The following is a 27685-nucleotide window of genomic DNA, read 5'->3' as shown; positions in this document are numbered from 1 at the left end:
TCCAATGGGAAGAAGTAAATGGTGATGGCCTATCAAGAAGTCAGTGGGTGAAGCATTACAATTGCTTGCTTGGTTTCCATGCACCCCAATTTCTACAATTATTTTTGCTCCATTTGTGAAAGGCTGAAAGGTGTAGGTGTGTGTGTGTGTGTGTGTGTGTGTGTATAAGCAAGACCCCTCTTTGTCAATTAGCCATATCCAATGCTAATCCGACTCAGAGCAGACCCACTGAAGTTAACGAGCATGGCTAACGTTGACTCCTGACTTTCAGTGGGTCTACTCTGAGAAGGACGAGCGTTGGCTGCAACCCCACTGCCTCTTTAGCTTACAGATTTATCCAAGGACGTTCTTGATTTTGCAAATCATCCTCATGAGTTTGATTGCTGCTGGACAATCTTTACATGCCAGGCCGATTTACAGAGGTAGAGCTAATCGAGCTCTTCAAACGCAGCGTTTGCCTCTGCCCGCTCTTCTAGATGGTGCTCCAAATTCCCACCAGTAGGCGGCGTTGAAGTTCAGTTCTCAAGAGAACAGCAGCGTACACGTGGAACACGACCAATTTTCCAACTTTAAATAAAGGATGCGGAAACGTCTCGTCAGCTGGCTCGTTGGTCTAGGGGTATGATTCTCGCTTTGGGTGCGAGAGGTCCCGGGTTCAAATCCCGGACGAGCCCAACTTTTTCTTACATTTACAAATCATTTTGACCCGCTGGCTGCGGGAAATAGCATAAAATCACTGGTTATGGACGGTGAACAGAATGGAATGTTTTCTCCCTGTTATCTACAGAGGTGGGTATGGAGATGAAAGAGTGTTTAAAGAAAAATAAAATAATTGCACTTTAAAACTCACGTACAAGGGAGCAAACTCTATTGAACGAAGTGGCGCTTACTTCCAAGTAAACCTACATAGGATTGCACTGAAAGCAATGCTAGCCCACAGATCTGAGTATTTTTTACACGCTTTTAAGGAAAGTTTTATAAATCTGTACTAAGCAATACTGACTGAGTATATTATAATTTGCGCGCGTGTGTGTGATATTGTAGAAGAAAGGGTCTCGGCTCTGGTGTGTTTTTGCTTTTACAAATTAGTTTTTTATTAGCTTTTCCTTCCCTATTCAATCCCCCTCCTCTCTGGGTTGCTGTTTATTTAGTAAGTTTTAATTAAGTTTTTTTTGTATTGTGGTTTTAAAAGTTGTATTGTTAGCCTCCCTGGGGAGCAACTGTGCGTCGCGGGATATATCAGCCGAGTAATAAAAAAATGTGTCGTAAAAATATTTGGTGGACTTCTTTCTGTCCAGCCAAACTCTGAAACCTTTAGACTCCAATCTTTCTAGAGCATTGGACAAAACAGCCTTTGTGTACAAGGCTCCATAGCTCAGGGGTTAGAGCACTGGTCTTGTAAACCAGGGGTCGCGAGTTCAAATCTCGCTGGGGCCTTTGTTATGCTTGCACCAGCAACAAACTTCGTAAAGTCTCCAGTCATATCTATAATCCTGGTTGTTGTTCTGCTGCTACAGTCGTCGCCGCTACCAGTCTTTTGAATCTGGTTAAATAAATAGGCTCTCATCTGCCGGTCTTTTAAAGGGGCATAGAATAACTTCCTTTCCCACAGTCCCGTGACAAGGCAGCAGGATGGTAAGACTGGGTTTTTGTTTTTTCACGATTTAGATCGCAATCCTCCTGCTTCTTCTTTATTTTGGGGTGTGTGTGTGTGGAAGGGAAATTAGATCATGAGAACTAAAACCACGCAAGAGAAGTTGATAATTCTGTGCTCTGCAAAAGGAACTGGAGGACTTACAGTGTTAAGTGTGCATGTTTACTCGCAAGTAAGGAGGATCGCTGAGTTCAAGACGAATCAGCCCTGTTGACCCGGTGCAACGCCTATGCATGTTTTCCTCAGAAGTAAGGATCACTGAGTTCAGGAGTAAGCCGTGGTGAAGTCCCAGGGAATTGACTAGGATTTACTTCCGTGTAAATATGCACCGCCGGATAGGCTTGCCCCGTCAAACCACTAAAAATATAAAAGGATCAGGTGGGGGAGGAACCTCTTCCTTCATCCCAGCTGTGGTCTCCTAGTGGGGTGGGGGAGGCATTCTGTACAGGTTCAGAGAAACCCATTTTTTTATTTTAAAAAGTCCTAGGGTGAGTCAGTGTTATGATTCAAAACACACCCGGGAGTTTAAAATCAGGATTCCCAGTCTCGGGGGTTTATTCATTGTATTTTTCTTCTGCATTCCCCCTACCAAACAGGCGTCTTGCTTTTCTACAACGGTGGAGGAGAATATCCAGTTCAATCTCATCTCTAAATAACCATCTCTTGGCCCATGCAGATAGGCTCGCATTTCTCCCACCTCTGTTTCAAATGAGAAAAAAATCACGGAGCAGAAGAAAGTTTTTGATCTAGCAAATAGGTTGCTTTTTAAAAAGCGACGACAGCAAAAAGTTGACAGCAAATTCGCAGAGCAGGAAGGAAAACACTGCTGTTGCCACTAGGCGGCACCAAAACAGAAAAAGACACCTTCAGAGACAGCGTCAAGTGGCCGGCTCGTTGGTCTAGGGGTATGATTCTCGCTTAGGGTGCGAGAGGTCCCGGGTTCAAATCCCGGACGAGCCCTGTTTTTTTTGAAGTACTATCAAGAAACTTGCAGGAAAAGCATTAGAACCTCGGAATGGTGTTTTCATCAACAGATCGCGTGAGTTCTGCCTGCGGGAAAACTCACGCCAAGTTTACTCTAGAGACACAGAAATTGTAGGGATCTCCCGGGACCTCCTGACTTCCACGTGAGGGAGAAACGTCGCTAGTTTCCTCTACAGATGTACATTGCAAGGGGAGTCTTCTTTTTATGCTCTTGAAACCACGCATTGTCCAAAACTTTGTGTTGTTGTTGTTGTTGTTGTTGTTGTTAACTCCAATGCAATATTGAAACCAAAGAAAGGCAGCAAGTCAATATCAAATTCAGCTTTTTTTTTATTTCCAACATAAAATATGTGAAAAGTGAAATTTTTGTTGTTGTTAGCTAATGGAAGAAATGGTAGGAGGGAAACGAAAAAGAGAGAGAGAAAAATCTGAAGACTACATTCAATAAATTATATTTTCTTCTTGAGATAAAAGTGGAGTAGGTGAACTAAAGTGAGATTTTCTTTTCAGTTAATAGAAGAAATGGTTAGGAGGGAAAATGAGAGAGAGAGAGAAAGAAAATACATATATGGAAATACATGGATTGTTTTTCCTGACTCCACACATCACAGGTCCTCCTGCCCCACATCAGCTGGGACTTCGGTTTCCAAATGGACGGGAAAACCCCCTTCACAGGCTATGATGATCCTTTCCGTGCTATCGGTCCCTTTGTAACTGCAGTCCGGGGCCCAGGAGCCCTTCTGAAGTTGGCACAGAGTGAGGGGGAAGCTGGCATTGCTTTCCCGGAGGTCCCCTGTGGTGGGTGCCCCGCCCTCGCCACAAACAAGCTGGATCTTGGAGGTGTCCGCATGGACGAAAGTGTTGAGGTGCTTGCAGTGGTGGGAGGTGGCCAGGTCGCGGCGTCTCATCATAAGGTTGCAGTAGCTCCGGGGGTCGGGAGCCTCCGTCGTTGGGAAGTCAACATGTTGCCTCACGAACTTCTGGTAACTTTCTGCGCCGGCCACAGCCAAGCAGGCCGCCAGGAAGAGGAGCGCTGTGGTCAGCCCTGGATGTGGGCCTCTCTCTGCCATTGCTGTCCCCTTTGTTGCACTTTGTCAGGTGATGGGTGGTAGCCAAGTGAGGTAGGAAGGATGGAGGTGGTCTCAAGAGGCTTGGTGCCTGAGGTGGGAAGAACAAAATGGCGCCCCCAAGGATGGTAGAAAAAATAAATTGACAAATTAATGACTTGGCAATGCCCTGATCTAGAAATCTGCCCCATGCCATGGCTCTTGACCATTTCCCAGTTCAAAATGGAAGTCCCTTCCCACTGGAAAACCCCCACCATAAATAATACCACATCATTGCCTCCTGTTGTCGGGGAAATTCTCAATGGGGTCCTCATAGCAGGGTCCTGCTACATCGTGTGGCGAGGTAAAGCAGTGGTTCCCAACCTGATTTTGGCCATGCCTCACCTAAGCATTTCTAAAATCCTGATGCTCCCGTGTGCCATATAATTCTTATTATTCAAAAAGTGAAGTCCTATTCACATGGAGGAGGCCTAAAAGGCCATTAGCTCGGTCAAAACAAGCTTCCAAATTGCCCCCCCCCAATAAAATTCAAATTGCTCCCCCTGTGGGGCGTGTGCCCCACATTGGGAACCACAGTTCTAAAGGTTATTGGGAGGTGAGATTTGCCCTGAACTGCTGATTTGAAATTTATATTGTTATACAGTTTTATATCCATAGAAAGTCCCGAAGGCGCTATACTGCTGCAAGGTGCAATCCCTAGCAGGTGGACTCCGAAGCAGCTTCCTGATGATTGGTCAGGGAACTCAAAGTATTTAATAAGCACATAAAAATATTTGTTGGATCCAGCCAAGGATCTTCCTCGTCCAACACTCTGTCCTCACAGTGGCTGACCAGGTTGCCCTTCAGGAGGCCTGAAAGCAAGGCCTGAGTACAAGAGCATTCCCCTTCCCTGTGATTCCCAGGAACTGGTATTCAACTCCCATGATCCCTAGCTAACAGGACCAGTGGTCAGGGATGATGGGAATTGTAGTCCAAAACATCTGGAGGGCCGAAGTTCGGGGATGCCTGCTATAGCCATTGTGGCTAGCACCCTTTTCCTCCAGTCTAACCTTCTCACCCATGCCTTTAATCACTGTGATGGGCGTAATAATGCCACCTCCAACTTTGTTAATTGTGGGACTGGAGACGTCCCAGATTTCCTTGCCCCAAAATGCTCTACCCAGGTTGACGCTGAAGCTCTGGCACAAGCTGTGGCTGAGTTTTAAGATGTGGCCACCCTGAGGACGCTTACATTGATTCTGTCATGGATCAAGTTGAAGTCCAGGCCTTACCTGAATTGGAGAACTGGGCCAAGCTCCCTCTGCCAAGGACAATCTTTTCCTGCTCTGCTTTTATACAGAGAGGACACTTTCAAGGAAAACTTCACAGATGATCCAGGGAGGAACAAACCAACCTACATATTTCCAGCCTCTGACTCAACCCTGGCCTGGGGCGATTTGTAGCACAACATCTCAGGTGTGGCTTAGTCAGCCTTCACTCACTGACAAGTCACTTAAAGTTGGTATTGCTACTTTTACATCATATTAGAGCCTGATGGGTTAACACAGCCAGGGATAGAAATTGTCTGGGGATCTTTATCCTGCTTAATATAGGCAGCTTTCAAAACTGCTCCTCAAAAATGTTAACTGAGAACACAGCTGGGGTCTAGGCTAGAGCTACTGATTTGCCAGCAGCAAAATTTGTGATTTTATTTAGTAAGAAACAAACAACAGTGGAGGCAGAACATGCTCATCAAGGCAAGTTGCCATTGATATGCTCCACGAATTTGCCCAATCCTCTTTTAAAGACATTCAAGCTGGTGGCCATCAAATCACTACCTCTTGTAGCAAATTCCATATTGCTTGGTACTTAAAGGACTGGGAGCACAGACCCATGCCACACAATCGTATGAGATGCCTGTGGGCAAATTAAGGGGATGTCACGTCAAAGTGCAAGTAGATAAATAGGTGCCGCTACAGCGGGAAGGTAAACGGCGTTTCCGTGTGCTGCTCTGGTTCGCCAGAAACGGCTTTGTCATGCTGGCCACATGACCTGGAAGCTGTACGCCGGCTCCCTTGGCCAATAGAGCGAGATGAGCGCCGCAACCCCAGAGTCGGTCATGATGGTCAGGGGTCCCTTTATCTTTACCTATGGTAAAGGTCAGGGGTCCCTTTACCTTTACTTGGGGCTACCTTTGAAGGTGACTCGGAAACTACAACTAATCCAGAATGCGGCAGTTAGACTGGTGACTGGGAGCAGCCGCCGAGACCACATAACACCGGTCTTGAAAGATCTACATTGGCTCCCAGTACGTTTTCGAGCACAATTCAAAGTGTTGGTGCTGACCTTTAAAGCTCTAAATGGCCTCGGTCCAGTATACCCGAAGGAGCGTCTCCACCTCCATCATTCTGCCCGGACACTGAGGTCTAGCACCGAGGGCCTTCTGGCGGTTCCCTCGTTGCGAGAAGCCAAGTTGCAGGGAACTAGGCAGAGGGCCTTCTCGGTGGTGGCGCCTGCCCTGGGGAAAGCCCTCCCAACAGATGTCAAAGAGGAAAACAACTGCCAGACTTTTAGAAGACATCTGAAGGCAGCCCTGTTCAGGGAGGCTTTTAATGTTTGATAGATTACTGTGTTTTGTTTTTCTGTTGGAAGCCGCCCAGAGTGGCTGGGGAAACCCGGCCAGATGGGCGGGGTATAAATAAAAAAGTACGGTATTATTATTATCATTATTTACCTATATGGGATCTTACTGGTGCTGCACTTTGGAGCACTCCCAGCTGCCTTGTATGTGAAACCTTTTGAAAAAGCATTTGTTTTTAAAAGGGGGGGGAAGGGGCAGTAGATATGGGGCGAAGCAGGCAAGACCTGGGTCTCCTCCCCCTTGAGCCAGCCCCTAACAACATTCCTGCTGCTCCCATCCTAGGGGTAAAAGAAGCGTCAGAGAGAAACTGTGCATTGTATCCCTGTTGCATGGTGTAAAGTCGTAGCTCAGCAGAACAGCATCTACCTTGCATGCAGCAGATGCTGCCCGGCAGTGAAGACCATGCTGAGCTAGGTGGACCCCAGGTCCTTGTACAACAAAGAACACCTTCCTATGTTCTCTCCATCCTTCCTTCTCTCCATCCCTATCTATCAGCAATGCTTCAAGGTATTTCTTGTTCTAGAAGGCTTGTTTTGCTGGCCACATCCACACCATCCATTTAAAGCAGTTTTGTACTGCATTAACAGCCACAGCTCCTGCCCCCCGAAGAATCATGGGAACTGCAGTTTGTTAAGGGTCCTGTGAGAAGCATTGGGAGACCCCTTAAAAATCCCTGTTCCCGGCATTCCAGAGAAGAGGGCAGGGTCATGATCGCCATTGTGTATAGGAGTGCTTTATATGGATTGCACAGATGAAGTCAGTTGTTTTTCCAAACCACTCTGAGTGCTTCCGGACTGTTGCTATTCTTGAGTGGGATTCAGTTGAAAACCAGCAAACTCAACTCACACAGTTATAGTGGATTGGGAGGTCTTGTGCCACACACCTGCTGCCCTCAAAGATGGGACTTTTGGTGTAAAGGAAAGTGATGGGGGAAATGCTCTGGAAAGTGTGGGATGACACTTGCTCGGACGCAATGCCATCTAACCTCCCAGCAAACACACCAGCATAAATGCTCATTAGTAGCCAAAACTGTCTGGTTTCCAGATCATGATACTCAATAAAAATTATTATTGGAAGCACACCCTGGTCTGACATACCGTATATTACGGCGTATAAAACGACTGGGCGTATAAGACGACCCCCAACTTTCCAGTTAAAATATAGAGTTTGGGATATACTCGCCGTATAAGAAATAAGACCCGGCGTATAAGACGACCCCCCGACTTTTGAGAAGATTTTCCTGGGTTAAAAAGTAGTCTTATACGCAGGAATATACAGTACATCGTTAACCATTTCTTAATCCTCCTTTCTGAGTCTGCACACACACCATAGATATAAAGTACATTTAAATCACAGAGCTTCTCCCAAAGAATCCTGGGCACTATATTCTACCCCTCATAGAGATATAATTCTTTTCTACAGCATTAGCACCCCACCCTTCCTTACCCTAACAACTTGAGTCCTAGGACACAGGGCACTCTGCACCACAAATATACATTTTAACCCATTGAGTTCTTAGTACCCACCTTGTGTCAAGATATGTCCCGTCTCTTCTAACACCATCGCTGGCTATGAAAACAAGGAAACGAATAGCGCAATGGGCGGGGAGTGAGAGAGTTTATGACTCATAAAGTCAGAGCAACCGGAAATACCAGTAGCACAGAACGTGACATTACGAAATCACTGGAGGTTTCCCCACCTTGTCAAGTATCTCTTTCTCAACATGAGGACTAGAAACTTGTGTGTGTGTGTGTGTGTGTAAAATAAAGGCTATGGCGAGGCTTGTTAATTTCCTAGAATTAAAGGGATGTGTAACACACAGTTTAACACGGGTCTTGATTAGAGTCAAAGATGTGGAAGTATGACACACAGCTTTAACACACAAGCCTTAATTAAATTCTAACACTAGCTTGATTCAGAATTTAGTCTTGCACCCATGAACTCATTACACTACCTTTAGTAAAAATTTTTTTAAAAAAAAACAATTAAAAAATAACTCCCAAAGGGCAATTGATTGTGTGTGGAGAAAGGAAAAAAAAAGAAGGGGAGTGGGGATGAAATGGAGTGTCTCCAACCCTCAGAGTGCACATTTTTTTGTTTGCAGACCTGTCCATCATAGCAGACTCCCAAAATGAAGAACTGATTAAGTTTACTGGGATTTTATATACAGCACAGAAAAGGCAAAGTTGCGCGCGCGTAAGGGAGAGGACAGAGAGTGTAAAAGAAAACAAACCTGTCTAATCTCGCCATTGGTAACCTGGCAAGATAAAGGAATTTCAGCACGGATCCTAAACTAAAGTATAAGCTGTTTCACTTCCAAAGCAGCAGCAAGCGAGATTTCTTAGGGCAGGTTCTCCCTCCTTCTGCTCCTTAGGCAAACCCGGCAGGTTGAAGAGGGAATGCGCTTATCCCATCAACTTCCGGGAGGTGGAGCTACGGATCCTGCTTCTATCCAATGGGGGACTGGTTTGCCCAGAGCCTTAACGTGATCGATGAAATGAACAGCCGGGGCAGGTTGTGTATCTGTCAGCAGCAACTGATGAGCCTCAAACATCAACCCAAAAGGGAAGAGAAGATGGGAACGATCACTGGCGATGGGGAGCAAGCTTCAGCGTCTGGGTTTGGGTGAGGGCTTTGGCCAGGCATAGCTCACGTCTTCCGCTGGAACCTCCTTCACTGGAGGTGTTTGATCAGAGGTTGGATGGTCATCTCTCAGGGATTCTTTAGCAGTGATTCCTGCATTTGCAGGGGGTTGGGCTAGATGTCCCTTGGGGGTCCCTTCCAACTCTTTAATTTTATGATTCTAGGATGAACCAGTAGCTGATGGGAACAGGGAGGCAATTTACCCGGAAGGAAGCTCAGGAATCAAAATCTAGGACATAAAACAAGGCTTTAAAAATATATATATTAAAAAACTTAGTTACTTGCTAGGGACTCTTTCCTTCTTTCTTTCCTTAATAATAATAATAATAATAATAATAATAATAATAATAATAATAATAAATTAATAATTTTATTATTTATACTCCTCTCATCTGGCTGGGTTTCCCCAGCTACTCTGGGCGGCTTATAGAATATATAAAACATATTACTGAATAATCAGTCTTTGAATTATCAGTCTTGGAATTGTCTGTCTTGGAACTGAGGGAATGAGAATCTCGTTTTGGACTGAATTTTGAAATGGTTATTGAAGGTATTGTCATACCTTGTCATACCTTGTCATACCTCGGTTTAAGTACGCTTCGGTTTGAGTACTTTAAGTACTCCGCGGACCCGTCTGGAACGGATTAATCCACTTTCCATTACTTTCAATGGGAAAGTTCGCTTCAGGTTAAGTACAGACTTCCGGAACCAAATGTGTACAGGACAAAACGAGGTTTTGAAGATTCATGATCAGATGTCCTATCCCTTTAAATGACTGTTAACCTACCCGCTGCAATGAGCGCCCCCTGCCCCACCGCCGGTCTTTTTAAAGTTGAGAGAGCACATCGCTTAATTTCAGCGCTTAAAATTCGGATACTGTAGTGTACATCCTCCCTCCCCAGTGATTCCGAAATATGCCAGCAGGGGTAGCTATTGCTTAAGCGTGCTCTGGGCAGCCGCACTTCCCTAGAGAAGAAAGTTTGAGAAAGTTGCTGCCTTCTACGTACAGAGAAAGACCACCGGTCCACCGGCAACCTCTGTGCCGTCGACATTGACTGGCACTGGTTCTCCGGAGTTTCAGATATGTTGAGCCGTCGGGACCGTCTTCGTGCAAAGCAGATGCTCTACCACTAAGCTAGGACCCTTCGTTTCCCGAAGTCTGCATGTTGATTCATCCCAATATTAGGCAGGCATTTGCAAGGTTTTGAGAATATTTCGCGGTGGTTGTGGTGCATATGGTGTCTCTTAATGCAAAAGAAGAAGTAAAAAAACGTGCTTTGGGGGCAGGATAAGAGCAGCAGACCAGATTCACCCCCCAGGAAAAGAGGGCACAAATTTGCACATGGTAGCTTATATGCATAGGTACAAATCTGGGGTGGTGGTGGTGGAATGCAAAAGCAAATACATCCCATCGTACTGGGAAGATGCCAGGTCAGTGTCTTCTGTGCCTGCTTTGGCTATACATGCATGTAGGGTTGGAAATAAACAAGGCTCATTTGTTTTTTGCAGAGCGCTTTTGCACAGAGTAATTTGCAATTGTCAAAGTCATGTTCGTAGCTTTGAGAACACTGTCCAACCATCTCGTCCTCTGTCGTCCCCTTCTCCTAGTGCCCTCAACCTTTCCCAACATCAAGGTCTTTTCCAGGGAGTCTTCTCTTCTTATGAGGTGGCCAAAGTATTGGAGCCTTGGCTTCACAATCTGTCCTTCCAGTGAGCACTTGGGGCTGATTTCCTTCAGAATGGATAGGTTTGATCTTCTTGCAGTCCATGGAACTCTCAAGAGTCTCCTCCAGCACCATAATTCAAAAGCATCAGTTTGACCAAACTGCGGGAGGCAGTGGAAGACAGGAGTGCCTGGCGTGCTATGGTCCATGGGGTCACGAAGAGTCGGACACAACTAAACGACTAAACAACAACAACTTTGCAACTGTACATCTAACTTTGTGTGGTAGTGTGGCCTGTGGTGGGAGTTACTATCCAGGGAGGAGGGGAGTGGGGAAATTAGACTCTTCAGACGCTGTTGGACTCCAGCTCCCATCAGCCCCTGCCAGCATGACCTACGATCAGGGATGATGGAAGCTGGAGTCCAATGCTATCTGGAAGTCCCATTGATTCCTTGCCCTGCTCTAACAAGAAGAAGGAAATTCTGGCATTGTGTAGCCCAGGAGTAGCCAATGTGGTCCCACAGAAGATGCTGGACTCCAGCTCAGCCAGCATGGCCAACAGCCGATGGCACGATTGTGACTACAGGAGTAGCTTCCTGTGCAGAGAGAAGGAAGCTACGGCAACCTCTCCGAATTCTCTCAAATGCACAAAGGAGCGGAGATTGCATTCCTGTGGACCTCTTTCCCCCCATGTGGCCATCCTAGAGGAGGCTGAGCAGACTGAGAACCATCTAGAATTACAAGAGCATGCCAGGAAATAGAGATGCGCAAGAAAGAGTTTATTAACATCACACTGTACCTCCAGAGAGACACTCACATACGTAAAAAGCATAAGGGAAAGAGGCAGAGAACAGAAGCAGCTCATCAGAGGTGGCATTGAAAACAGGATGAACAGGAGGAGCTGGTCTTGGGATTTGTGGAAGCAGGGAGAGTAATGGCATCAGAGAGACACATCCACCAAGTCAGCCAATCTCTTGTGGCCGGATCCAGTTCCATCCCGGCAGGCACAGTCGGCGATACAATCTTCCCTACAGTTCATGCTTGCAGATGTAGGCGTTGAGTTTCCTGCAGGCGGCGTCGTTCCACTGTTTAAAGCCTAGGAGGCAGAAGATAAGGCTCAAGTTAGCTCTTTGCTTTGGCCTTTCTGTAGCCAACCTCCAGTTATATCTCAGGTTTCACGAGAGCTTCAAGTTCCCACGCTTGATATTTTAAAGGGGGAAAGCAAACAGAACTGATTCTAATGTTCAAATGTGTGAAGGCAAGTAAAACGAAGGAGTAAAGCAATTGATGCTTTTGAATTATGGTGCTGGAGGAGACTCTTGAGAGTCCCATGGACTGCAAGAAGATCAAACCTATCCATTCTTAAGGAAATCAGCCCTGAGTGCTCACTGGAAGGACAGATCCTGAAGCTGAGGCTCCAATACTTTGGCCACCTCATGAGAAGAGAAGACTCCCTGGAAAAGACCCTGGTGTTGGGAAAGATTGAGGGCACTAGGACAGGCATCCCCAAACTTCGGCCCTCCAGATGTTTTGGCCTACAACTCCCATGATCCCTAGCTAACAGGACCAGTGGTCGGGGAAGATGGGAATTGTAGTCCAAAACATCTGGAGGGCCGAAGTTTGGGGATGCCTGCACTAGGAGAAGGGGACGACAGAGGACGAGATGGTTGGACAGTGTTCTCGAAGCTACGAACATGAGTTTGACCAAACTGCGGGAGGCAGTGGAAGACAGGAGTGCCTGGCGTGCTCTGGTCCATGGGGTCACGAAGAGTCGGACACGACTAAACAACAACAACAAAGTTTCAGCTTGTTTTCTGATCTGTATATTTCTTCCCCAAGAGTTTTTCCACATCTGAGGCTAGATATTTTTTTTGCTCAAGAACACTCTAGGAGAGGGGTAGCTAACCTTGTGACCTCTGGGTTTTTTTTTTTTGTACAACAACACTCATAATCCCTCACCACTAGCCTTGTGGACCGGAGCGGATGGGAGTTGTAGTGCACATCTGAAGGGTGTCATGTTGGCTACCCTAACTTTGGAAAAAGGGAGAGCATGCCCTCTCTGTGGTTTGGGAAACACCCAAACCACAAAAATTATATGCAGACTGTGTGCGCATTCAGCACATTCAAAGCACATCTCCCTGAAGAATTTTTGGAACTGTGAGGAGTTTTGGAATTGTGGAATTGTGAGGAGCAAACTACAGTGCCCAGAATTATGTGAGGGAAAGAATGTGTTTCAAATCTGGTTTAAAGGTATAGTGTAGGGGTCAGCAACCTTTTCCAACTGTGGGCCGGTCAACCATCCCTCAGACCTTGCGGTGATCCAGACTATATTTTGAGAAGGCGATTGGGCCGCATCCGGCCCCCAGGCCTTTGGTTGCCTATCCCTGGTATAGTGTGTATACAGCTGCAAGCTATGGTATTCACAGGCAACTAAATTGCATAGATCAATTGTAGCTCTCCATCTCATGGTATATTCAGAACCTGGCCAGCCACTGTGTCCCTAAATTGGGAGTAGGGAACCTTTTCCAGCCTGAGGGCCGCATATCTATCTGGACAGTTTCCTGAAGGCCACATGCCAGTGATGGGCAGGGCCAGAGGCAAAGGTAAGTAGAGCAATGAATGTTAATTTCACCCTTGTCCAATAAGCTGGTTTCTACACACACACACACACACGCACACGCACACGCACACGCACACACACTCCCACCTCCCTCTGCATGCTCTATCCAGGCAAGCCAGAGTTCAAGGACACAGTCCAGCCAGGCACAAACACAAAACAAGGGCATGGAGCAGAGTCAGGGAGGATAGTCATGGCCAGGGGAGAGAGGATATGGCTTGGAAGAATTCCAAGGGCAAGCCAAAGTGGCATAGTATTTGACTCCTCAAGCCTGAGGTTTCCTATCCTTGTCCTAAAATTCCCTTGTTGTTTCGCAGACACTGAGAATAACTTGCTTACCTGTTGTTCGTCTCAGCTCCACGCAGTACTCGGCGTTGCGGTAGTTGTCTGGCTGGTGGTTCATCCAGGCCTTGTAGTTGTAGGTGGATTCGTCAGCCCACCTCCATCTCCTGGTCTGCAGAAACGAGAGAACAGATCATGTGATGGAAGGGGCCAGACAGAGAAATTGGATGGAACCAACTTGTTGGGAGAGCTTGCCCAATGGGGACCTGCTGGTAAGCAGATGAGGACTCTCATGGAAAACAATGGAGAAGCAGCAGCATGGGGGAATAAATTTGGGAGACGGTTGAGGTAGGAGTGGAACGGCATTGCCATGGAGCCACCACCGCTCCGTCAAACAGGAACGGAGCACCATTCTACTTGATCTGCATGAAAGAGACGGACTAGATCGTGTGATTAAGGAAGTGGGAGGAGCCCAGCGCAAAAGCTGAGCTGGAGAGTTCTGGCCAGCGGGCAGCCAATGCAAGCTATGATGGAGGAGAAGAGAAGGACTCCTGTGGAAAATAACAAAATGGTGTATTTGAGTGTAAGAAGAGCCTGCTGGATCAGACCAATGGCCTATCATAGCCCAGCATCCTGTTCTTATAGCGGCCAGCCAGATGCCCAAGGAAAACCTGCAAACCGTCCTGAAGTTTCCAGCAACTGGTATTCATAAGAATTACTACCCCAGACTGGAGGCAGAGGATGGCCATCAAAAGCCTTATCCTCCAGGAATTTGTCCAATTGGGATTCTGCCTGGGAGGATATTGGGATAAAAATGGAGTGGCAATGCTAAGGAATCCCTACTTAGGGATGACATGGGCCAGGATTGGAGCACATGAGAGAAGCAAGCTCACCTGACGGACATCGTGGAGCCCAATCCAGACGTCGCTTATTTCTTGCTGGTAAGTGGAGATGTGCTCGGCCACCAGGAGTGTCTCTGCTTTAGTGAGGACAGAGGCAAGATGGGCCCCACGGCCATAGCTCTGGCACTCAATCTGAGGACGGAGAAGAAAAAAGAGATGTCATATCCTATCTTGTCCTGCCCTGTCAGCAGGGCTGGTGCAGAGCTGAATCCACCCACAGTGGAATTTAAATTTTGTGGTTTTTTTTAAAAAAGTCACTTAACACCCCACCCCACCCCCCAATTTGAGGGATACGTCTAAGAAGCACAAGTCTTGATGGTGAGTTTTACTTTGTTACTTATCAGCTTGTCATAGTCACTATTTTTATACTAGCAGGTAGAGATGGGAGAGAAATTCAGGTCAGTACTCATTTTGAGGTGAGAGAAGGAGAAAAGAAAAAACCCCTCCAATGATATCCATGCAGCTGGATTGGTGCAGGAAAGACAATCACGGGAATGTATAATTAGAGCAAAAACAAAAACAAAACTATGCCGTGATAAATCCCTGAAACGAGATATTGATAAAGTGAATAATGCTAAAACCCAACTAATGATTACTCAAAGAAACATAATAGGTTTAAACTTCCCAAAAGAAACTTTGATATAGAAAAGACATGAATTTCTCAATCTCAAAGTAACCTCTAAATAAAGTAAACCTTGACGAGGTGCCGGCTAAGTGACTTGTTTCACTGGAAAATCTCTATCTGTTTCCTCAGAAGGAAAATGTTTAGGGGCTGAGGTTCACATATAATCAAAAGCTAAACAGGAGCTGTAAACTCTGAAAAGAATTGAAAATTACATAGCAGTCAGGGATAAACTTCCCCAAGATAAGACTATAGTTGTTTGAACTAAAGGTTAGCTAACCTATGGGACAATTCAACTAATGAATATCATTGCTCTTAGGAAAAGATTAACTAAAGGGCTGTAAAGACTCTCCCAGTTGTGATGTTGTGATGCCATTGTTCAGACTTTCCAAATCATGAGTTCTGCTTTCTACAGTTTCCATCGTTCTCAAATTTTGCTTTCAAAATTGTAGGGATGTAAGTGGTTGGGTGCCAAATGCTCCTTACCTCGGCCTCCTGCCACGTCAGTTTGGCATCAAAATACGCATAGCAGTTGCCCTGGTTTTGCAGCCACTCCCTGGCGCAGGTGTCAGCCTCAGCTGCGTGGAGAGAGAGACAAAAACGGTGTTGGTGTTGGGCGGACAGATTGCTTAGAACAGTGTTTCTCAACCTTTTTTGGGCCACAGCACACTTGTTCCGTGAAAAAAATCACAAGGCACACCACCATTTAAAAAGTTAAAAAATTTAACTCTGTGCCGCCCTATATTATAATTATGACTGTAACAAACACTTGCCAAATATTGCTTTTCCGGCGGGGTAGTGTTGAGTATTGGCGGCCGCCAGGCTCGTTTGCACTGAGCTTTGGGAAAGAGGAGGAGAAATATTGCTTTCTGGCGGGTCAGTGGTGATTATTGGCGGCCGCCAGGCACGTGACAATGCAAATTGCCCTTCTCGTCGCCGCACTAGTGTGCCACGGAACAGCGGTTGAGAAACGCTGGCTTAGAAGTTAGCAGGGTGGATAAAAATCAATGGTGTTTTTTAAATAAATAAAAATAAAACTGGATTTTTAAAATTTAAATCAGTTTTTTTAAAAAAAATTGAATTGATTTTTTTTACAACAAAATGCTTTTGGAGGAAAAATCTTTCTAAAGATAGTTTTCTATTTAAGTTACATTATACTCCAAAGGCTATTCATCAGGAAATAAGGATTAGTTTAAAGTTTTTCATGTGTGCTAAAACTTAGTCTAAGTTTTTTTTTAATTGTTCAACCACCTCAGTTAACAAACATGGATACATATGCTATAATGTTATTGTTTTCATTAAATAAATTGCTTAAATTGTTATTAAGGAAATGAGTGTTTTTCTCCTTCCAATAAAGTACAGCAGAAAGGTTGTTCAAATATAATCAGTTAATTATTAAACCTCACAATAATTTCATAATTATCTGTCTGTGTATTTCTAATAGTATAACCTAATCAGTAATTTTTGATATAACGGTAAAAACTACTCTGAAAATTTATTATTCCAAAAATGAAACCTTCATCTGCTTGTAAATATTAAGATTATACCAGCAAGAATGAGTCTTTCTGTAAAATTTTTTTTAAAAAAATAAAGTCTTACTGACTAGTGGTTTAAATCATGATTTAAATTGTGATTTAAATTGATTTGATTTAAATCAAATCCACCTTGGAAGTTAGGGGGAGAATGTTCCCTGTAAGGAAGAAAACCCTACCTCATCGCTAGATGTTTCCTGCTTGGGAGGGGGTTGGACTGGATGGCCCTTGTGCTCTCTTCCAACTCTATGATTCTATGACAGGCGGCATAGACTTGCCTTACATAATTGTTTATGGAAGGGTATTCCAGGGGTAGGGGAATATCAGGCCTGGGGCCAAATATGCCCCTCCAAGCTTCTCTGCCTGGTCCTTGGAACTCTCCCTAGGCCACGCCACCTCTCACAGGCCACACCCCTTATTGGCCCTGTTTTACACCCTAAACGTTTTTGCTTGACATTCCCTGAACTTTGATATCACATCTCCCTTGCCTTTCGTTGATATACCACCAGTCCGCTCAGGAGCTGGACGTGGCATATATGCCTCTCCCAACCACACAAGGACCATGCAAGGCAGGTTAGGTTGAGAGATAGTGTCCAGCCCAAGGCTGAGCTTCATGGCTGCATGAGGATTTGAACCTGGGTTGCCTCAATCCTAGTCCAACACTTTCCAGCCTACCCCAGCCTGGTGCCCTCCACATCATTGGACTCCCGACTCCCATCAGCCCCACCAAGCGTGGTCTGTACTCAGGACCGAGGAACATTGTAGTTTAACAACACCCCTGCTTCAGAGAACCAGTACACCACAGAGGCCCACTAATGTTAAGAACTGCATGAACCTCATGGAGATTTTGGGTCAGCCTTATCTCCAATATCTTTTGGAAAGACTGGAGAGACTAAAAAGATCTGGTGATAGGTATTCAGCCAAGTCGTTTGTTAACTAATCATGCAATGTCAGTATTTGTTAAGGGGAACTCACCTCCCAGGAAAGGATTTGCGACCAGGATGCCCAGGAGGCAAAGGCTGAAGTAGGTGAAGAGTCCCATCTTCTGGTTGACCTTTGAGAGTGGACAGTACAGTAAGTTTGAAACCTTCTATATGCAACTACCACTGAGCTACAGCCCTTGCTGCTACAACTTCCGGCAAGAACCTCCTTCATGGACCCATCATCTCATCTCAAAATCTTCGAAACTTTCCCAAACTCTAGGTCTGTGGCGGGAAGCCTGTGGCCCAGGTTTGATCACATTTGACCCACAAAGCTGTGTAGAAAGAGGAGGGGGAGCTGGGGTGGCAAAGAAAGAGATGTGGAATGCTGCAACCCCCACCCACTTTTGACTCCAGCTTTTGACTGCCACCAGATGTTTCCCCTGAATTATTTTCTCTATGCACCAACAACCCTTCAAAGGTAAGCATATTCGTACCCTTGGTCTGCTGCCTGCAGGAACCCTCTCATCAAGACTTGGGAATCATCTCCCCAGCCACTCACCTTGTGTTGCTGTTTCCCTGGGTAGACGGATGCGGTCAAAGCTGAGCTGGGTTCCTCTCTGATGGTCTCACCTTCCCTGGACAGCTGTTATATAGGCCATTGGCAGAGATGGTGTAATATCAAGGTGAGATAATTGCTTTGAGGAAGTCCTGGCCCAGACTCTCCAGTTTTGCATAACCGGAGACTGAACTTGTGGGAAGCGGCTTTTATCGCTGTTCATCAGCACTGTAGAAAGGACATCGTGCATTTAATTGTTTTTTTTATTTTAAAGATGGGGGAATGTGTATTGAAAAATGTCTGGCCTTTTAAATCTGTACCCGAATTGGATAGGGAAAGAATGTTCAATATAAACCTTGAAAGCACTTGCTCCTTTTCTTAAGCTTTGCATCCCAGGTAGCTGACTAGTCGTCTTCCATGAAAATAATAAAAAGAAAATAAAATCCCTGCATGTAGATGGTCTTCATGTCAAGGGAAAAGAAATTAGTCCGTTCTGTAGTCTGACATGTTATTTTTCAATCTGAAGTGTTCTCTCTCTCCCTTAACCCCAGTTTTATATTCAATTCATTTATTGCTCACATTTTCTCAAGGGAGCTCAAGGTAGCATACAGCAATTTTTGCAGGTATTTATAATAATAATAATAATAATAATAATAATAATAATAATAATAATAATATATATATATATATGCAATCTTTGCAGGTATTTATTCCAACTCTGCAGGGACCACTCCCAGACTACTTCAACTTCAGCAAGGTGGCTGTGTTATGGACCTACAGACCATGCACTGACCGGCATTCACTTGCAAATTTATTTATTTACATTGCTCCTCTGACTTTATTCCGCCATGGAACCCAATGTGCACTGCATGTGATTTTTAGGTGGTCACCCATCTGCTCACTGTCCAAACCCGGACCTGCTTAGCTTCAGCAGAGTGGTAGCCTCATGTGCCTTTTGGCAGGGAAGGTAGCATCTTCTATGCCATGCACTTGCATGTTAGATAAAGTTTTTAAAGGGTATATGTTGCCCTCAATTTTCAACAAATGAATACTCAAAGACGGGTGGGGTTAAGCAGAAGGGGGCTGGTCTCCTTACCTTTTGTGACAGCTCCTCATTTTTATTTGCATTTCTTTCTTTTTAAAATCATTTTAAAATACAGAGTACAAATAAACACAATATATCTGTATAAGGAGATTCTCCCGAATCTCAAGACTTCCCCCCCATCCCCTCCATGGAGTCTACAACTGCATATTCATCCATACTCCAGTTTTTATATCAAACCTTATTCTCCATAGTGTTTTTTCCACTACAAGTGAGCCAAAATCCTACTCTTTCCCCCCCATCTGCTTACAGTGATCTCCTAAGTAATTTATAAATTTTCCCCATTCTTTTATAGTTTTTATCCTTTTGGTTTCTGAGTTTTCCCATCAGCTTTGCCATCTTGGCATAGTCCATTAGTTTGGTTTGCCATTCTTCTCTGGTAGGGACTTTGTCTTCTTTCCAGCTCTGGGCTAATAACATCTGGGCAGCTGTTGTTCCATACACAAAAGAGTATTTTCTGCTACTTTGGTATGTCGGTACCTGTAATTCCTCTGGTTTCTTAACAAGGATTATTTTAAGCATCTTTTCATTTCATTATATATCATCTCCCAGAAAGCTTTTATTACCTTACAAGTCCACCACATATGATAAAAGGTACCCGTACCTTCTTTTTCTTTACATTTCCAGCAGATATTTGAATTTGTCTTATACATTTTTTTGCTAGCTTTGTAGGAGTCAAATACCACTGGTACATCATTTTCATATCATTTTCTTTCAATGGACAACATGCCGTAAATTTCAAATCTGATTTCCATAACCTTTCCCAATCTGCCATCTGAATATTACCAGTATGTCCCAAGTCCTTTGCCCAGTGTATCATTACTGACGTGACCTGTTCATCTTTTGTGTGCCACTCTAAAAGCAAGCTATACATTTTAGATAGTATTTTAACCTTATTTTCTAACAAATCTTTTTGAAAAAAACGAAATACAAATAAAAAAATCTTGATATTTCACAACCAAAACCTTTCTTTTTATCTATCCCAATTAAATGATATTTTTAAAGATAGATAAAAAGAAAGGTTTTAGTTGTGAAATGTCAAGATTTTTATTTTTATTTCATTTTTTCAAGGCTACATCAGAGCATGATTTGGATAAAACTTAGACGGTCAGAAGGTGGAGCCAGGAGATTTTCTTAAGGGGTTCTCTTTCCCTTTCCCCTCCACTGCCAGAAAAAAATAGCAAAATAGGGACAAAATATGGGCAGCGATTTAGCAAGGAGCCAGAAAACAGGGGCTGTCCTGGGAAAAAAAATAAGGGGACAGGAGGACGTGGTGATATTTCCGCTTTCCAAGATGGCATCTGAAAGCTGTGTTTACATGAACAGGATGTGAAGAGCATTAGATCATTGTAACTACGCACTTAATGTTTTAAATGTCACACATCAGACGCTTGTGAGTGATGATTCCTTGATGCTGCTCTTCTTTGGAAGAGCTCAGGGACATGCACACGTGACTCCTGAATCATCTGCTCCTCCAGGCAGCGTATTATTGGGTCAGAGCTGCTTAATGTCAACAGAAGAATGGTGCCCTCTGGCTGCAGAACCATTAATTATATTATTAGAGTGTACACGACCGCCCCGTAAAGGAGGCGAGATCCTGATCCCTTTCTGTGACATTTCTGGTGCAAACTTGCCTCGGGAGCTGGCATAACATAGTCGCAAAAAGTGGGCCACATTTCTTTCCAGGTAACCTTCTTTCCAGGTAACCACATGGCAGTAGTGGCTGGGGGCAGAGGCAATAAGGACTGTGAACAAGTGTTTTCATGGTTGATTAAGAATGTGGTTCCTGTTCCTCTTCAGAAGGAAATAGATTCAAAATTCTCTCTCCCCCCCCTTCAATATACTTTCCTCCACCAAGACGCGGGAGAGGTTGATGCCCTTTCTGCAATGCTCAGGGCTAGTGAGACAAACTACCTTGGCCTTAAATTATGCAAAACTGAAGGCACCAGACCAGGATTTCCTTGCAGCATTTTGCTCATCTTGGCATTGCACCACTTCTGTCTGGGGTCTATATAACAGCTTCCCAGACTAGGTGAGACCATCAGAGAGGCACCTGGCTCAGCTGACAACCACATCTGTCTACCTAGGAGATCAGCATCACAAGGTAAGTTCTGGGGAGGTGATCAATAAAACTTTGTGAGCGAGTTCCTGCAGAATGTAGAGCGAAATGTTTTAAAAATCTCAGAGATATGATGGTGGACTCTTCGGCAAGGACTTCTGCCTTAGAAGGTGGTGGGCTCTCCTTGGCTATAGGTTTTTGACCAAAGACTGGATAACCACCCACCAGGGATGATGTTGTAGTGGATCTTATGCCTCTGCAAGGTGTTCAGTTAGATGACCTTGGAGGCCCCTTCTAGCTCTATGACTTATGGGAAACATGGCAGGAAGTCTCAAAATATTTTTTTTACGTCCCAGCCAATAAGTAATGCACCAATGAACTTAGAAATTAATATAGTATAGTATAGTATAGTATAGTATAGTATAGTATAGTACCCTGTTTCTCATATTTTAAGACATACCCATAAAATAAGCCATAGCAGGATTTTTAAGCATTCAAGGAATATAAGCCATACCCCGAAAATAAGACATAGTGATAGGCACAGCAGCAATACCGGCCATGGCAGGAGGAGGAGGAGGAAAAATATAAGACATCCCCTGAAAATAAGCCATAGTGTGTTTTTTTGAGGAAAAAATAAATATAAGACATGTCTTATAATATGAGAAACACGGTATTCACTAAATGCACCTTTTGAACATACTCTTCTTCCTTCCATCTCTTCTTCCTCCCATCTCAGAAGAAGGTCAACCAGAAGATGGGACTCTTCACGTATTTCAGCCTATGCCTTCTGGGCTTCCTGGTCTCCAACCCTTTCCTGGGAGGTGAGTTTCCTTTGCAAATACAGTACTGATATTATATGAGCAGTTAAGAAGTGGACTTGGGTGAAAAGCAACTTTCTTCAAATGCCTTTAGTTGGCCAATTCAGTCTTTCAGAAAGATATCAGAAAACGTAGTCACAATTGAGCAGAATTTCAAACAAATGTAGGTGTTTCATTTTCAAGTAACGGCAATCCAGTAAGATCTACTAAACCTCTGGCTCTTTAGAATGGGGTGCCTTGAACTGGGCTCATGTTAACAAGGATAAAAATAATCTGGGCTTGCTCCGTGGATCACATTGGGTAACATCCCTAGAAATAAAGTGGTGAATCAATTTAGCCCTTATAGGGCCATTAAATAAGACTCTAGGTGGGTAGAAGGTTGTTCACAATCTAGGAGGCTTCTGGGTGATTTGCAGACAAATCCGTCAGTTTTGGCTCTCCAAGTTTCTCATTTTTCCAATCTTAAATTCAGTCCTCCACATGTCTGCAACAATTTGCAACGTTTTTTTAAAACAGGAAAAAAAACCATCATGAAAAAAGTACTGTATCAATATTTTAGTGTCCATTTCTCCCGATGAACACCTTCCTAAATGCACTTTTGACTACCACACACATTTCTGCAAGGTATTTCTCCTAATGTAATGCATTTTGTATGTTATTTTCACCCATCTGTGCAATTTTAATACATACTTTACCCTGGTACATGCATTTTTGGTACATGTTACTCAACCGCAGAACTGCACTGAAAAATTCAGAAGAATGCAAATTTCAAAGGATGACTGAATTTTGGTTTGCACATTGGTTCAGAAAGTGTGAATCGGGTGGATTCGCTTTTAAATGCAAACCTGGTTGAATTTCTTCCTTGTCTCTATTTGCAGTAGATGAGCAAAGTTTTCAGGCTCCAATTGTTTAACAATCCCAATCACTTAAAAGCTTCCCTCCCGGCCCGGAATTAGGTGGTTGAAAAAGAACATTTTTGGGGAAAGTCAGAAGCGAAAGCGCTTGTGAGCTAGGGACTGATCTCAAACAGGTGCACTGAGCATATGTTCAGAGGCACCCTGTCCATGGCACCTGTGGCGTAGCTCAAGCTGGCTTTTCTTTCTTTAATACTGTGGTGGCTGCTGGGATTGGCAGGGCAGAAGGGAGGTGGAGTCAGAGGTAATGGCACAGCCAGAGCCAACGAGAGGCAGAGCCAACGGGCATAGCTGCCAAGTCTCCCGTATTCCCCGGGAAACCCCCGTTTTCCTAGCTGTTCTCAGCTGAAAAAACGGATTTTTTTGTTTTCCCCCGGTTTATTCTGGCGCGGCGGCCATTTTGGAACTGGGCGGAGCATGCTCAGAAGCGACTTTTGATGCAGCTCTGCCCAGTTCCAAAATGGCTGCAGTGCGATTTCTGGCACGACGGCCATTTTGGAACTGGGCAAAGCAGCATCAAAAGTCGCTTCTGAGCATGCTCCGCCCAGCTCCAAAATGGTGGCAGCGCTACTTCCGGTCTGCTACTTCTGGTCCAGTCCCTTATTTCTCCCACAGGAACTTGGTAGGTATGCCAATGGGTGCTAGTTTTGCCTCCGCCCCTTTCCTGCTGAGCTCTACAAGGGGCAACTCTGAGACCAGGGAGGAGGAAGCTGACCGCCAGCACCACCTACTGGACTTGCTGTAAGAAGGCAGGCAGGTGGGGGCTGGTGAAGGGCAGACTGAGGTTGGGAGGGCTGTGCCCTGGTCAGTGCCCTAATGGTCAGTGCCTCTACTGCTTTAAGACAAAAATGTTTTGGAAAATCTGCTGACTGTTTCATGCTTCTTTCCTTTCCTTTCTGCCGCCTTGTCTCCATGCAGCTGAGGCCGACACTTGTGCCAGGGAGTGGCTACAAAACCAGGGAAACTGCTATGCATATTTTGACAATAAGTTGAGCTGGCAAGAGGCTGAGGTAAGAAGTGTTCCTCAGCCACCCAGATGTGATATAAGCTTCATAAGTCAGCTTCTCAGTTCCCATTCCGGGGGTTTGGCTGGAAGAAGGGGTGGGGGAGACATTTAGGCCCTGTCTGCTCTATACTTTAAAATAGTCATGGCTTCACCCAAAGAATCATGGGAAGTGTAGTTTGCATTGTTAGGATATTCTATTCCCCCGCAGATCTGTAATTTTCAGAGTGGTTTATCAGTCAATCAATCTCTGGTGATCCTTCTTTTTTTAAAAAAATAATAATTTTTATTTGATTTTACTAGTATAAGAATATAACAGTACAACCATCCACATCCATATTTATAGATTCCGTTGAATCTCTGGGCTTCCCACCTTCCCCTCCATGGGTCCAATTGTCAACCCTTTCAACTGCATGTTATTCAGTAGTCCATATTTTATATCACTCCATTGTCTCCATAGTATTTGCTACAAGTGTTACTGCAATCCTGCTAATGTTTCCACCTGCTTACATATAAATTATGATTTCCCCCCACTCTGTTAAAGTTTTGGTCTTCTTGGTTCTGAGCTTTCAGGTCAATTTTGCCAAGAAGACCATCTCTGGTAATTCTTGTCCTGTGAGGGAAATAGAGGTCTTCCAACAACTCTCAGCAACCTTACCTGCCAGGAAGTTAGTTGAGTGGCTCTCCCCCATCCGGTGAGCCATGTCTGACCAATCCTGTTGATGGGATATGATAATTGGGGAAGAAACCACCACTCTTGCCTTCTCTATGTTTAGATTGAGTGCCAGAGCTATGGCCGTGGGGCCCACCTCGCCTCTGTCCTCACCAAAGCAGAGACTCTCTTGGTGGCTGAGCACATCTCCACTTACCAGCAAGAAATAAGCGATGTCTGGATCGGGCTCCACGATGTCCGTCAGGTAAGCTTGCTCCATTCCTAGCTATTGTCACCGAGTAGCAGCTCCTCAGCATGGCAATTCAATTCAACTTCATTTACGGTCACAGACCAGCTCACATTCAGAATAAAAAATCGTAAAACTCAGTGGTGTAGCATTAAAATTTACACGGCAGGGACGGTACACGTGTATATATTACAGCATTTAGAATATGTAAATTAAAACTGGGTCGCTAAAATATAGCCTAGAATTGCCATGGGGGGCCTTGATCATTGTGGTGACACCACTTGTTCCCTGAGTTTTATGGCAGTCGCACAAAATTTGGCTACTTTTATCGTAATCTCAGGGTCCTTATCTTCTACAAGGAATTTTAGGCATTGGGACAAGGCTGGTGACAAGGCTCAATGCAGTTGGGTATCCACCAAGGGCTGTGGGAGTGGCCCATCCACAAAAGCCTCCTAAACCTGTCCTTCACTGCAACTTGCTTGCTCACCTGCCTCTCACTCTAACCCAGGCAATAGTGGTGGGTGAGGAAGAGGAGCAGTAGATATCACTGCCTGCTTGCCCATTGGCTCTCTGCTTGGCAAGACAAGCAGGGGACACCAGCGAGGGTAAGCAGCAGCTGATGGTATTAGTGGTGAGGAGGAGAGGGGTCTGTGATGGATGTGGGTTCCCCCAAACCAAGAGCCAGCACAGCTCCTTGGTAATGGCATCTCTTCATTATCTCACAACGCTCCCAAGTTTAATCCCACATGTTGCTTCTCCATTGTTTTCTATGGGTGTCTGCATCACAGCTGGTAACAGCTCCCCATTGGCCAACCTCTCCAGTTTTTTCAATTTTTTTTAATAAGTTGCTTTATTGAAATTATAAATTAAAACTTACAAATCAAACAGAACAAATCAAACCAGTCAAAACATACTCAAACATACATACAAATCAAAATCAAATCAAAATCACACATCAAATCAAAATCAAATCAAATCACAATCAAAGCTATATACAACCCATCACCAATCCCCTCCCCTCTCCCCTCTGACTTCCCTCTGTACCAATATCGACTTCTATCTTAAAATTCGTTCTCTCAATGTGCACTCTATATTTCTTCTGTTATACAATAAGATCTTACCTTTCTAATTTCCCTCCATTTCACCTCCATTTCACTTAATCCAAATATGTCAGCATATCAGGCTTTGAGCAATGTTTTGCCAAATAATCTTCATAACACCTCCATTCATTTTTAAAATTTTGCTTTGATTGATTCCTTAGAGCTGCTGTTAATTTTGCCATTAATAAATACTCATTTAATTTATCAATCCACTCCTCCTTTGATGGGACCTTTTGCTTTTTCCACTTGGATGCTAGAACGACCCTCGCTGCTGTACTGGCATAAATTAACACTTTTTCCTTTCCTTTAGCTATTTCATTATCTATTAATCCTAACAAATACGCCTCCAGCTTTTTCAACTTCTCCAGTTCATCTTGCATTGGTGTCATCCCAATAGTATATTCCTCTTTCTGGGCCCTTCATTGCCCCATGTCACACGACCTGTTCTGTTTCTGCAGACCAGGAGATGGAGGTGGGCTGATGAATCCACCTACAACTACAAGTCCTGGATGAGTAACCAGCCAGACAACTACCGCAATGCTGAACACTGTGTGGAGTTGCGTCGATCCACGGGTAAGCAATCCATTCTCAGGGTCTGAGAAAGGACAAGGATGTGTGGCCAGTGTGGAGTGTGGTTCTTAGCGTGCTGACAAACTGTTCTGATAGCCACAGTTTTGAGCCAGGTTCACACGTTGCATTTTTGACCCACCGGACCAAGCATTGCCAAAAACTTCTACAGTACATCAGTCAAAACTTCATATTGAAAATGTGTTTAGTAGGAGAAATTCATACTGAATTTTCATAACGATTTTAACAATAATTCACTTCACAGTGTGGCAAACTGAATTTAAGCGTGGAAATACAGGGAACTGAACTCAAAAGTGGAAAAATGAGAAATTGAGAAAATTGAAAGTGACAGATCCCACCTCCCTAGTTAATTGTCCTGAAATAAAAAGGGTTTTAAGCAGTAGTGGCATGGTGGAAGGAAGGAAGGAAGGCCCACGGTAAACTGAGCCAGTGTCAGGAAGAGCCAACTAATTCTAGTCCCCCCCATAATCCCTGTTGAGTTCTACAAGGGCAGCACTGAGACTAAGGAGGATGAAGCTGACAGCCAGAGCCACACACAGTTGGGAGCTGGCTGAGGCCAGAAAAAAGATGGTGGGACAATGCCCCATTTGCCCTAATGGAACAGCTCACACCTTTTTTTTTAATAATTCAGAAAGCAGAACTAGTTTGGATTTTTTGGGGGTACTAGTTTCCTTTGTTTTGAACCCTAGAATTCTTTCTATCATGCCCCTCTATAATCCTTTTACAAGCATGAGGACTAGAAGCATTACTTTTCAATCATGGAAAGCAGAAATTTCCAAGTGGTTGGCAATATTCTGCAAGCCACTGATCTATCTGCGCCAGAGAAGAAGAAGTAACACCTGCCTTGTCTTTTTTGCATTCTAGACTTTAAGCAGTGGAACGATGCTCAGTGCAAGAAACTCAATGCCTACATCTGCAAGCACGAACTCTAGAGAAGACTGGAGCTTCCCCTTCCCCAGGGCTTCCTGGGATGTGCCTGGTTCAACAGCAGCGAGAGAGACCTGCCATTCAACACACCCTCCAGCCACCTCCATTCAAAACACGCATCTCAGAAGAACTATCTTGTGTGAGCCTCTCTCTTCTCCTGCCTTTCATTAATGACCACAGCACAGTGCAGTCTTAATAAACTATCTACC

General features: G+C 44.5%; 3 protein-coding genes and 3 non-coding genes across 8 annotated transcripts; 4 read left to right on the top strand and 2 right to left on the bottom strand.

The window, feature by feature from the left end:
- The first annotated feature begins 602 nt into the window (after window positions 1-602).
- TRNAP-UGG (transfer RNA proline (anticodon UGG)) lies at window positions 603-674 on the top strand. Its single transcript has one exon. It is a non-coding gene; the product is annotated as a tRNA-Pro (tRNA).
- Window positions 675-1364: 690 nt separating this feature from the next.
- On the top strand, window positions 1365-1437 carry TRNAT-UGU (transfer RNA threonine (anticodon UGU)). Its single transcript has one exon. It is a non-coding gene; the product is annotated as a tRNA-Thr (tRNA).
- On the top strand, window positions 1375-27685 carry LOC118095164 (C-type lectin BfL-2-like). 2 transcript variants are annotated; one of them, XM_088654988.1, is made up of 6 exons: window positions 1375-1635; window positions 21970-22048; window positions 23878-23969; window positions 24739-24879; window positions 26420-26534; window positions 27414-27685. In XM_088654988.1, the coding sequence occupies exons 1-6, from the start codon at window positions 1633-1635 to the stop codon at window positions 27479-27481; spliced, it is 498 nt and encodes a 165-aa protein (XP_088511114.1). In that variant the 5' UTR covers window positions 1375-1632; the 3' UTR covers window positions 27482-27685. The 2 variants fall into 2 exon arrangements, with proteins under 2 accessions (XP_088511114.1, XP_088511115.1); XM_088654989.1 differs by lacking the exon at window positions 1375-1635 and adding an exon at window positions 17653-17988.
- Window positions 2543-2614, top strand: TRNAP-AGG (transfer RNA proline (anticodon AGG)). The gene has a single exon. It is a non-coding gene; the product is annotated as a tRNA-Pro (tRNA).
- On the bottom strand, window positions 2951-8727 carry RNASE12 (ribonuclease A family member 12 (inactive)). 2 transcript variants are annotated; one of them, XM_035135499.3, is made up of 3 exons: window positions 8559-8727; window positions 7852-7894; window positions 2951-3796 (listed from the first exon to the last, which is right to left on the bottom strand). In XM_035135499.3, the coding sequence occupies exon 3, from the start codon at window positions 3706-3708 to the stop codon at window positions 3244-3246; it is 465 nt and encodes a 154-aa protein (XP_034991390.1). In that variant the 5' UTR covers window positions 3709-3796; window positions 7852-7894; window positions 8559-8727; the 3' UTR covers window positions 2951-3243. The 2 variants fall into 2 exon arrangements, with proteins under 2 accessions (XP_034991390.1, XP_034991391.1); XM_035135500.3 differs by lacking the exon at window positions 7852-7894.
- LOC118077400 (C-type lectin BpLec-like) lies at window positions 11391-18124 on the bottom strand. Its single transcript, XM_060282234.2, has 6 exons — window positions 18070-18124; window positions 17563-17641; window positions 15542-15633; window positions 14425-14565; window positions 13589-13703; window positions 11391-11728 (listed from the first exon to the last, which is right to left on the bottom strand). The coding sequence occupies exons 2-6, from the start codon at window positions 17627-17629 to the stop codon at window positions 11661-11663; spliced, it is 483 nt and encodes a 160-aa protein (XP_060138217.1). The 5' UTR covers window positions 17630-17641; window positions 18070-18124; the 3' UTR covers window positions 11391-11660.

This window comes from Zootoca vivipara, chromosome 12, assembly GCF_965207765.1.
Source record: "Zootoca vivipara chromosome 12, rZooViv2.hap1.1, whole genome shotgun sequence".
In the NCBI taxonomy this organism is placed as follows: Eukaryota; Metazoa; Chordata; class Lepidosauria; order Squamata; family Lacertidae; genus Zootoca; species Zootoca vivipara.
The sequence above is the reverse complement of the archived record's forward strand: the minus strand, read 5'-3'. Positions and strand labels throughout refer to the sequence as shown.